The sequence below is a fragment of the Phyllobates terribilis genome, unplaced genomic scaffold, assembly GCF_046119375.1.
Source record: "Phyllobates terribilis strain yellow unplaced genomic scaffold, ASM4611937v1 Scaffold_2__4_contigs__length_985480577, whole genome shotgun sequence".
Taxonomy (NCBI): Eukaryota; Metazoa; Chordata; class Amphibia; order Anura; family Dendrobatidae; genus Phyllobates; species Phyllobates terribilis.
In genome coordinates, this window is record NW_027362762.1 from 602,483,969 (window position 1) to 602,496,379 (window position 12,411).

Sequence of the window (12,411 nt, forward strand, 5' to 3'; positions counted from 1 at the left end):
ACACGTCAGTTATTGTAATTGTGTCTGGCAGAACTCTTATGTGGATATTTTAATAAAACCAAGTTAGAATTTCTTATCGGATCGATGGTGCTGGATTTCTCCTTTTTCTCTTACGTCATTACATTGCTGCATGAGCCATGAAGCTACAGGGTTGGTGGGTGAACTGGACATTTTTTTTGTGCTTTACAATTATTTCACAGAGGAAGGTTCTCCCACTCCAGAAACCCCTGTATGAGTCAGTAGCAACAAATGAACCTTCGTCAATGATCATTTTGGTTTTGTTTGCAGGCAATTCTATTTCATCTACACTAATATATCACAGGAGACTCTGGAAGGTTGAAACTTTTGTACTGCTGGTGCATTTCAGAGGCTTACCCAGGGAATTTAATGTTTCCTTCCATTCAATGCGAACAGAAATCTTGAAAGTGGAGAGGAACTAACATACCGGTATAGCACAGATTCAAAATGTCTCATTACACAATATTTAAAGGGAATCTGTCACCAGTTTTTTTCTACTTAATCTTACTGTAGCATAATGTTGAGGAAGAGAGCCTGATTCAAGCTATGTGTCACTGGGCTGCTTGCTGTAGTTTTGATTAAATCACTGATTTATCAGCAGATTATCACTGAGTGACTAGTAAACCTGCTGCCTCATAATCCTCCATAATCATGGCCTAAGAATTCCCCCGCCCCCACCACGGATTGACAGCTTTCTGCCTATGCACAGTGTACACAAAACGGTCAATTTGTGTAGCCAAGGTTATAGAAAACTCAACATTCAGAGAACTGATAGATCTGCTGCAGATAAAACAATTTTAACTCAACACTGCGGCAGGGTAAAGTAAGGGATACACTGCTGAAATCAGGGCCTCTGCCCCTGCATCTTTCTGCTCTCAGTTGGGGCAGCAACAACTTTGTGACAGATTCCATTTGAGGGATTGCATCAAACAACCAGGGCTGTGGAGTCGGAGTCGTGGAGTAAGTGTCCATTTTGGTGGAGTCGGAATCGGAATAAAACGGACCGACTCCAACAATATATAATAAATTGGGTACAGTAGTTCAATGCAGTTAGTGGGGAATATTTTTTTCATAAGAATTTGGGAAAGTTATGAAATGTCCTATAAATGTCTGTCCTATTCCTGATATAAGGGTCTAGACTTTTAGCTGAGATTAATCTGTGCTACAGTAAATTTATCACTTAAACATGAGCCATGTATGAGGGAGTCGGAGTTGAAGTCGTTGTCATGGACATTGAGGATTCGGAGTTGGAGTCGGAGGTTTGGCTTACCGACTCCACAGCCCTGCAAACAACCTGTTTCATACACTCTGTTACGGTATATTGATGTACTTGGGGACCTACCTACTCACCTGGCCCATTGCTGCATTACTTGGACACCACGTAAATTTTAAAGGGAGTCAGTCAGAACTGAACTGTTCAAACCAAGTACAGGTGATCGGTGCACCCTTGGTTTGGCCAAATACTTAGGTTCACCTAAGGATTTACTTGTTTTCCGTCTCTCTCCACTCCCCACCTCTTCTTTGATTGACAGCTCTGGCTTTAAAAAGCCAGAGAAAGTTGGAAACAACATAGGTGGGAAGGTGTACTTAAATGTTTTGCCAAGCCAAAAGGTGCAGTGAGAAGTTGCACTTGGTTTGAACAGACATTATGTGCAGATAGACTCCCTTTAAGACATGTGTTGTTCCTGTTGTACATGTTGCAAATGTGTGCAGAAGTATGGAGTAAACTCAGGAACTAAGTCTTTAAACACTTCGGGTGCTCGCTGTGTTATAAGCTGCACCTGACTACCTGCTGTGATTTCAGCTAGCTACAATTGAGGCAGCTAACACCTTAGATGCTGTCGTTTCAAGGTCTCAGGCTTTTATGGCAGTTGGAGGTCTAGTGCCATTGTAACTTGTCTGCCATGTTTGTGGAACATCCTATGAAGCCCTGCAATCAAGTGACAGCTAGTGGGAACATCATCCTTGCAGATGGGATTGGTGTCTCAACTACCAGTCACCTGACTGCTGAGGCCACTGATTGGCTGCAGGGTTAGGTGATTGATGGACATGACTTCATCACTTCTAGTCCTGGTGTAAACCTTTGATGCAGAAGCATAGGAACAGCAGGGGATTTCCATGGTTTTAGTTTTGTTTGTTTTATAATGATCCCTACCCTCTGTAACTTTTTCTAAATTAGTGGACCACCCATTTGGTCGCAGCTAAAAACTTTTTAGGAACCTGGTAATATACTGCGATTATTATTATTATTATGTCATGGACAAGTTTTTTTTTAATGTAAATGCTTGTAATTGAGGCAAAAAAGTCCTTTTCGCAACTGGGGTTCAACAAAAATATTGCACTGCAGATTTATCAGAATATACAGAACAGATTTGATGCCACGTGGGAAGAAGTTTGCTGTCTGCCATTGTTTCTGCCACAATTTACAATGCAATTCTCGTGTACGTTAAGAAGAGAGTTTCCCCTTTAAATAACCTTAGAGGGGTCTGCTCGTCATTAAAAAGTGATGACTCGTTCCTAGGATGTACCATCACTTTATAAGTATTCGAACCTCTGGGACCCCCTTCGATGAGGAGAATAAAGGGGCTGCTTATATCCTTCTAAGCTTCTCTAATAGAGGGTCAGAGCAGGACAGTCAGACCCCGCCTAATTTTAGGGGGGGGGGGGCGGGGGGTTCATTTAGCCTTCATGAATGCAGGAGAGCAGCTGACAGAACCTTAAGAATTGCAATGGCTGCCATTAGAAGGGTGACCTAGTCTCATGGAAGACAACCACAGGTAGACCATGCATCAGGCTTTACACTCCTAGAATGAGGCAGGAACATCTCATTATGTAATACATAGAAAATGGAAATGCAGAAATCATGGTTACCCCTGAAAGAAAACCCCACACAAGCCCCTCACCAAGTACATGAGCCCTAGTAACATCACAGTTACGTCACCTCTGTATAAAACGTAGAAAACGCATCATCCCCCGCTGCAGACGGGCCATCAGCCGCCATTTTACTGCCGAGCATGAACTCTCGCGTGATCACGACGGGCTGGAAATGATTCCTAGGAGTGTGGGCAGAACCTTCACTTCCGGGTCACTGGGGTAACGTGCTCCTGTGTTTACAACATGTCGTGACGTCTCCGTACAACGCGTGACATGAGCATGGGGATGAGCCTAGAATGTATGGGCTCCTTCCAGGTCCTAGCTGCAACCCATACATTCTAGCTGGCTCACTAGTGAAGACGCTAAAATGTATGAGCTCCTGTCAGGTATATATTATTGGAGGCAGCAGAATGTATGGGCTCCTGTCAGGTATATATTATTGGAGGCAGGAGAATGTATGGGCTCCTGTCAGGTATATATTATTGGAGGCAGGAGAATGTATGGGCTCCTGTCAGGTATATATTATTGGAGGCAGCAGAATGTATGGGCTCCTGTCAGGTTTATATTATTGGAGCCAGTAGCATGTATGGGCTCCTGCCAAGTATATATTATTGGAGGCAGCAGAATGTATGGGATCCTGTCAGGTATATATTATTGGAGGCAGCAGATTGTATAGGCTCCTGTCAGGTATATATTATTCGAAGCAGCAGAATGTATGGGCTCCTGTCAGGTATATTTTATTCGAGGCAGGAGAATGTATGGGCTCCTGTCAGGTATATATTATTGGAGGCAGGAGAATGTATGGGCTCCTGTCAGGTATATATTATTGGAGGCAGCAGAATGTATGGGCTCCTGTCAGGTATATATTATTGGAGGCAGGAGAATGTATGGACTCCTGTCAGGTATATATTATTGGAGGCAGGAGAATGTATGGGCTCCTGTCAGGTATATATTACTGGAGGCAGGAGAATGTATGGGCTCCTGTCGGGTATATATTATTGGAGGCAGGAGAATGTATGAGCTCCTGTCAGGTATATATTATTGGAGGTAGGAGAATGTATGGGCTCCTGTCAGGTATATATTATTGGAGGCAGGAGAATGTATGGGCTCCTGTCAGGTATATATTATTGGAGGCAGGAGAATGTATGGGCTCCTGTCAGGTATATATTACTGGAGGCAGGAGAATGTATGGGCTCCTGTCAGGTATATATTATTGGAGGCAGGAGAATGTATGAGCTCCTGTCAGGTATATATTATTGGAGGTAGGAGAATGTATGGGCTCCTGTCAGGTATATATTATTGGAGGCAGGAGAATGTATGGGCTCCTGTCAGGTATATATTATTGGAGGCAGGAGAATGTATGGGCGCCTGTCAGGTATATATTATTGGAGGCAGGAGAATGTATGGACTCCTGTCAGGTATATATTATTGGAGGCAGGAGAATGTATGGGCTCCTGTCAGGTTTATATTATTGGAGGCAGGAGAATGTATGGGCGCCTGTCAGGTATATATTATTGGAGGCAGGAGAATGTATGGACTTCTGTCAGGTATATATTATTGGAGGCAGGAGAATGTAGGGCTCCTGTCAGGTATATATTATTGGAGGCAGCAGAATGTATGGGCTCCTGTCAGGTATATATTATTGGAGGCAGGAGAATGTATGGACTCCTGTCAGGTATATATTATTGGAGGCAGGAGAATGTATGGGCTCCTGTCAGGTATATATTATTGGAGGCAGGAGAATGTATGGGCTCCTGTCAGGTATATATTATTGGAGGCAGGAGAATGTAGGGCTCCTGTCAGGTATATATTATTGGAGGCAGCAGAATGTATGGGCTCCTGTCAGGTATATATTATTGGAGGCAGGAGAATGTAGGGCTCCTGTCAGGTATATATTATTAGAGGCAGGAGAATGTATGGGCTCCTGTCAGGTATATATTATTAGAGGCAGGAGAATCTATGGGCTCCTGTCAGGTATATATTATTAGAGGCAGGAGAATCTATGGGCCCCTGTCAGGTATATATTATTGGAGGCAGCAGAATGTATGGGCTCCTGTCAGGTATATATTATTGGAGGCAGCAGAATGTATGGGCTCCTATCAGGTATATATTATTGGAGGCAGCAGAATGTATGGGCTCCTGTCAGGTATATATTATTGGAGGCAGCAGAATGTATGGGCTCCTGTCAGGTATATATTATTGGAGGCAGGAGAATGTATGGGCGCCTGTCAGGTATATATTATTGGAGGCAGGAGAATGTATGGGCTCCTGTCAGGTATATATTATTGGAGGCAGGAGAATGTATGGGCTCCTGTCAGGTATATATTATTGGAGGTAGGAGAATGTATGGGCTCCTGTCAGGTATATATTATTGGAGGCAGGAGAATGTATGGGCGCCTGTCAGGTATATATTATTGGAGGCAGGAGAATGTATGGACTCCTGTCAGGTATATATTATTGGAGGCAGGAGAATGTAGGGCTCCTGTCAGGTATATATTATTGGAGGCAGCAGAATGTATGGGCTCCTGTCAGGTATATATTATTGGAGGCAGGAGAATGTATGGGCGCCTGTCAGGTATATATTATTGGAGGCAGGAGAATGTATGGACTCCTGTCAGGTATATATTATTGGAGGCAGGAGAATGTAGGGCTCCTGTCAGGTATATATTATTGGAGGCAGCAGAATGTATGGGCTCCTGTCAGGTATATATTATTGGAGGCAGGAGAATGTATGGGCTCCTGTCAGGTATATATTATTGGAGGCAGGAGAATGTATGGGCTCCTGTCAGGTATATATTATTGGAGGCAGGAGAATGTATGGGCTCCTGTCAGGTATATATTATTGGAGGCAGGAGAATGTAGGGCTCCTGTCAGGTATATATTATTGGAGGCAGCAGAATGTATGGGCTCCTGTCAGGTATATATTATTGGAGGCAGGAGAATGTAGGGCTCCTGTCAGGTATATATTATTAGAGGCAGGAGAATGTATGGGCTCCTGTCAGGTATATATTATTAGAGGCAGGAGAATCTATGGGCTCCTGTCAGGTATATATTATTAGAGGCAGGAGAATCTATGGGCCCCTGTCAGGTATATATTATTGGAGGCAGCAGAATGTATGGGCTCCTGTCAGGTATATATTATTGGAGGCAGCAGAATGTATGGGCTCCTGTCAGGTATATATTATTGGAGGCAGCAGAATGTATGGGCTCCTGTCAGGTATATATTATTGGAGGCAGCAGAATGTATGGGCTCCTGTCAGGTATATATTATTGGAGGCAGCAGAATGTATGGGCTCCTGTCAGGTATATATTATTGGAGGCAGCAGAATGTATGGGCTCCTGTCAAGTATATATTATTGGAGGCAGGAGAATGTATGGGCTCCTGTCAGGTATATATTATTGGAGGCAGGAGAATGTATGGGCTCCTGTCAGGTATATATTATTGGAGGCAGCTGAATGTATGGCCTCCTGTCAAGTATATATTATTGGAGGCAGCAGAATGTATGGCCTCCTGTCAGGTATATATTATTGGAGGCTGCAGAATGTATGGGCTCCTGTCAGGTATATATTATTGGAGGCAGCAGAGTGTATGGGCTCCTGTCAGGTATATATTATTGGAGGCAGCAGAGTGTATGGGCTCCTGTCAGGTATATATTATTGGAGGCAGCAGAATATATGGGCTCCTGTCAGGTATATATTATTGGAGGCAGGAGAATGTATGGGCTCCTGTCAGGTATATATTATTGGAGGCAGTAGAATGTATGGGCTCCTGTCAGGTATATATTATTGGAGGCAGTAGAATGAATGGGCTCCTGTCAGGTATATATTATTGGAGGCAGCAGAATGTATGGGCTCCTGTCAGGTATATATTATTGGAGGCAGCTGAATGTATGGGCTCCTGTCAGGTATATATTATTGGAGGCAGGAGAATGTATGGGCTCCTGTCAGGTATATATTATTGGAGGCAGGAGAATGTATGGGCTCCTGTCAGGTATATATTATTGGAGGCAGGAGAATCTATGGGCTCCTGTCAGGTATATATTATTGGAGGCAGGAGAATCTATGGGCTCCTGTCAGGTATATATTATTGGAGGCAGGAGAATGTATGGGCTCCTGTCAGGTATATATTATTGGAGGCAGCAGAATGTATGGGCTCCTGTTAGGTATATATTATTGGAGGCAGTAGAATCTATGGGCTCCTCTCAGGTATATATTATTGGAGGCAGGAGAATCTATGGGCTCCTGTCAGGTATATATTATTGGAGGCAGCAGAATGTATGGGCAACTGTTAGGTATATATTATTGGAGGCAGCAGAATGTATGGGCTCCTGTCAGGTATATATTATTGGAGGCAGCAGAATGTATGGGCTCCTGTCAGGTATATATTATTGGAGGCAGGAGAATCTATGGGCTCCTGTCAGGTATATATTATTGGAGGCAGGAGAATGTATGGGCTCCTGTCAGGTATATATTATTGGAGGCAGGAGAATGTATGGGCTCCTGTCAGGTATATATTATTGGAGGCAGCAGAATGTATAGGCTTCTGTCAGGTATATATTATTGGAGGCAGGAGAATCTATGGGCTCCTGTCAGGTATATATTATTGGAGGCAGGAGAATGTATGGGCTCCTGTCAGGTATATATTATTGGAGGCAGGAGAATGTATGGGCTCCTGTCAGGTATATATTATTGGAGGCAGCAGAATGTATGGGCTCCTGTCAGGTATATATTATTGGAGGTAGGAGAATGTATGGGCTCCTGTCAAGTATATATTATTGGAGGCAGGAGAATGTATGGGCTCCTGTCAGGTATATATTATTGGAGACAACAGAATGTATGGACTCCTATCAGGTATATATTATTGGAGGCAGCAGAATGTATGGGCTCCTGTCAGGTATATATTATTGGAGGCAGTAGAATGTATGGGCTCCTGTCAGGTATATATTATTGCAGGCAGCAGAATGTATGGGCTCCTGTCAGGTATATATTATTGGAGGCAGCAGAATGTATGGGCTCCTGCCAGATATATATTATTGGAGGCAGCAGAATGTATGGGCTCCTGTCCGGTATATATTATTGGAGCCAGCAGAATGTATGGGCTCCTGTCAGGTATATATTATTGGAGGCAGCGGAATATATGGGCTCCTGTCAGGTATATATATTATTGGAGGCAGGAGAATGTATGGGCTCCTGTCAGGTATATATTATTGGAGGCAGCAGAATGTAAGGGCTCCTGTCAGGTATATATTATTGGAGGCAGGAGAATGTATGGGCTCCTGTCAGGTATATATTACTGGAGGCAGGAGAATGTATGGGCTCCTGTCAGGTATATATTATTGGAGGCAGGAGAATGTATGGGCTCCTGTCAGGTATATATTATTGGAGGTAGGAGAATGTATGGGCTCCTGTCAGGTATATATTATTGGAGGCAGGAGAATGTATGGGCGCCTGTCAGGTATATATTATTGGAGGCAGGAGAATGTATGGACTCCTGTCAGGTATATATTATTGGAGGCAGGAGAATGTAGGGCTCCTGTCAGGTATATATTATTGGAGGCAGCAGAATGTATGGGCTCCTGTCAGGTATATATTTTTGGAGGCAGGAGAATGTATGGGCGCCTGTCAGGTATATATTATTGGAGGCAGGAGAATGTATGGACTTCTGTCAGGTATATATTATTGGAGGCAGGAAAATGTAGGGCTCCTGTCAGGTATATATTATTGGAGGCAGCAGAATGTATGGGCTCCTGTCAGGTATATATTATTGGAGGCAGGAGAATGTATGGACTCCTGTCAGGTATATATTATTGGAGGCAGGAGAATGTATGGGCTCCTGTCAGGTATATATTATTGGAGGCAGGAGAATGTATGGGCTCCTGTCAGGTATATATTATTGGAGGCAGGAGAATGTAGGGCTCCTGTCAGGTATATATTATTGGAGGCAGCAGAATGTATGGGCTCCTGTCAGGTATATATTATTGGAGGCAGGAGAATGTAGGGCTCCTGTCAGGTATATATTATTAGAGGCAGGAGAATGTATGGGCTCCTGTCAGGTATATATTATTAGAGGCAGGAGAATCTATGGGCTCCTGTCAGGTATATATTATTAGAGGCAGGAGAATCTATGGGCCCCTGTCAGGTATATATTATTAGAGGCAGGAGAATCTATGGGCTCCTGTCAGGTATATATTATTAGAGGCAGGAGAATCTATGGGCCCCTGTCAGGTATATATTATTGGAGGCAGCAGAATGTATGGGCTCCTGTCAGGTATATATTATTGGAGGCAGCAGAATGTATGGGCTCCTGTCAGGTATATATTATTGGAGGCAGCAGAATGTATGGGCTCCTGTCAGGTATATATTATTGGAGGCAGGAGAATGTATGGGCTCCTGTCAGGTATATATTATTGGAGGCAGGAGAATGTATGGGCTCCTGTCAGGTATATATTATTGGAGGCAGGAGAATGTATGGGCTCCTGTCAGGTATATATTATTGGAGGTAGGAGAATGTATGGGCTCCTGTCAGGTATATATTATTGGAGGCAGGAGAATGTATGGGCGCCTGTCAGGTATATATTATTGGAGGCAGGAGAATGTATGGACTCCTGTCAGGTATATATTATTGGAGGCAGGAGAATGTAGGGCTCCTGTCAGGTATATATTATTGGAGGCAGCAGAATGTATGGGCTCCTGTCAGGTATATATTATTGGAGGCAGGAGAATGTATGGGCGCCTGTCAGGTATATATTATTGGAGGCAGGAGAATGTATGGACTCCTGTCAGGTATATATTATTGGAGGCAGGAGAATGTAGGGCTCCTGTCAGGCATATATTATTGGAGGCAGCAGAATGTATGGGCTCCTGTCAGGTATATATTATTGGAGGCAGGAGAATGTATGGACTCCTGTCAGGTATATATTATTGGAGGCAGGAGAATGTATGGGCTCCTGTCAGGTATATATTATTGGAGGCAGGAGAATGTATGGGCTCCTGTCAGGTATATATTATTAGAGGCAGGAGAATGTAGGGCTCCTGTCAGGTATATATTATTGGAGGCAGCAGAATGTATGGGCTCCTGTCAGGTATATATTATTGGAGGCAGCAGAATGTATGGGCTCCTGTCAGGTTTATATTATTGGAGCCAGTAGCATGTATGGGCTCCTGTCAGGTATATATTATTGGAGGCAGGAGAATGTATGGGCTCCTGTCAGGTATATATTATTGGAGGCAGCAGAATGTATGGGCTCCTGTCAGGTATATATTATTGGAGGCAGGACAATGTATGGACTCCTGTCAGGTATATATTATTGGAGGCAGGAGAATGTATGGGCTCCTGTCAGGTATATATTACTGGAGGCAGGAGAATGTATGGGCTCCTGTCGGGTATATATTATTGGAGGCAGGAGAATGTATGAGCTCCTGTCAGGTATATATTATTGGAGGTAGGAGAATGTATGGGCTCCTGTCAGGTATATATTATTGGAGGCAGGAGAATGTATGGGCTCCTGTCAGGTATATATTATTGGAGGCAGGAGAATGTATGGGCTCCTGTCAGGTATATATTACTGGAGGCAGGAGAATGTATGGGCTCCTGTCAGGTATATATTATTGGAGGCAGGAGAATGTATGAGCTCCTGTCAGGTATATATTATTGGAGGTAGGAGAATGTATGGGCTCCTGTCAGGTATATATTATTGGAGGCAGGAGAATGTATGGGCTCCTGTCAGGTATATATTATTGGAGGCAGCAGAATGTATGGGCTCCTGTCAGGTTTATATTATTGGAGCCAGTAGCATGTATGGGCTCCTGTCAGGTATATATTATTGGAGGCAGGAGAATGTATGGGCTCCTGTCAGGTATATATTATTGGAGGCAGCAGAATGTATGGGCTCCTGTCAGGTATATATTATTGGAGGCAGGAGAATGTATGGACTCCTGTCAGGTATATATTATTGGAGGCAGGAGAATGTATGGGCTCCTGTCAGGTATATATTACTGGAGGCAGGAGAATGTATGGGCTCCTGTCGGGTATATATTATTGGAGGCAGGAGAATGTATGAGCTCCTGTCAGGTATATATTATTGGAGGTAGGAGAATGTATGGGCTCCTGTCAGGTATATATTATTGGAGGCAGGAGAATGTATGGGCTCCTGTCAGGTATATATTATTGGAGGCAGGAGAATGTATGGGCTCCTGTCAGGTATATATTACTGGAGGCAGGAGAATGTATGGGCTCCTGTCAGGTATATATTATTGGAGGCAGGAGAATGTATGAGCTCCTGTCAGGTATATATTATTGGAGGTAGGAGAATGTATGGGCTCCTGTCAGGTATATATTATTGGAGGCAGGAGAATGTATGGGCTCCTGTCAGGTATATATTATTGGAGGCAGGAGAATGTATGGGCGCCTGTCAGGTATATATTATTGGAGGCAGGAGAATGTATGGACTCCTGTCAGGTATATATTATTGGAGGCAGGAGAATGTATGGGCTCCTGTCAGGTTTATATTATTGGAGGCAGGAGAATGTATGGGCGCCTGTCAGGTATATATTATTGGAGGCAGGAGAATGTATGGACTTCTGTCAGGTATATATTATTGGAGGCAGGAGAATGTAGGGCTCCTGTCAGGTATATATTATTGGAGGCAGCAGAATGTATGGGCTCCTGTCAGGTATATATTATTGGAGGCAGGAGAATGTATGGACTCCTGTCAGGTATATATTATTGGAGGCAGGAGAATGTATGGGCTCCTGTCAGGTATATATTATTGGAGGCAGGAGAATGTATGGGCTCCTGTCAGGTATATATTATTGGAGGCAGGAGAATGTAGGGCTCCTGTCAGGTATATATTATTGGAGGCAGCAGAATGTATGGGCTCCTGTCAGGTATATATTATTGGAGGCAGGAGAATGTAGGGCTCCTGTCAGGTATATATTATTAGAGGCAGGAGAATGTATGGGCTCCTGTCAGGTATATATTATTAGAGGCAGGAGAATCTATGGGCTCCTGTCAGGTATATATTATTAGAGGCAGGAGAATCTATGGGCCCCTGTCAGGTATATATTATTGGAGGCAGCAGAATGTATGGGCTCCTGTCAGGTATATATTATTGGAGGCAGCAGAATGTATGGGCTCCTATCAGGTATATATTATTGGAGGCAGCAGAATGTATGGGCTCCTGTCAGGTATATATTATTGGAGGCAGCAGAATGTATGGGCTCCTGTCAGGTATATATTATTGGAGGCAGGAGAATGTATGGGCGCCTGTCAGGTATATATTATTGGAGGCAGGAGAATGTATGGGCTCCTGTCAGGTATATATTATTGGAGGCAGGAGAATGTATGGGCTCCTGTCAGGTATATATTATTGGAGGTAGGAGAATGTATGGGCTCCTGTCAGGTATATATTATTGGAGGCAGGAGAATGTATGGGCGCCTGTCAGGTATATATTATTGGAGGCAGGAGAATGTATGGACTCCTGTCAGGTATATATTATTGGAGGCAGGAGAATGTAGGG

At 43.7% G+C, this 12,411-nt stretch overlaps 1 protein-coding gene across 2 annotated transcripts in view; it reads right to left on the reverse strand.

Annotated features, from left to right (window-relative positions):
• DNAJC8 (DnaJ heat shock protein family (Hsp40) member C8) overlaps nucleotides 1-3,116 on the reverse strand; it is a 110,242-nt gene extending 107,126 nt beyond the window's left edge. For both annotated transcript variants that reach the window (XM_073666464.1, XM_073666457.1), the window contains exon 1: nucleotides 2,960-3,116. In XM_073666464.1, coding sequence (XP_073522565.1) covers nucleotides 2,960-3,034 — 75 coding nt within the window. In that variant the 5' untranslated portion in view covers nucleotides 3,035-3,116. The remainder of the gene's footprint in view (nucleotides 1-2,959) is intronic.
• Nucleotides 3,117-12,411: the final 9,295 nt, after the last annotated feature.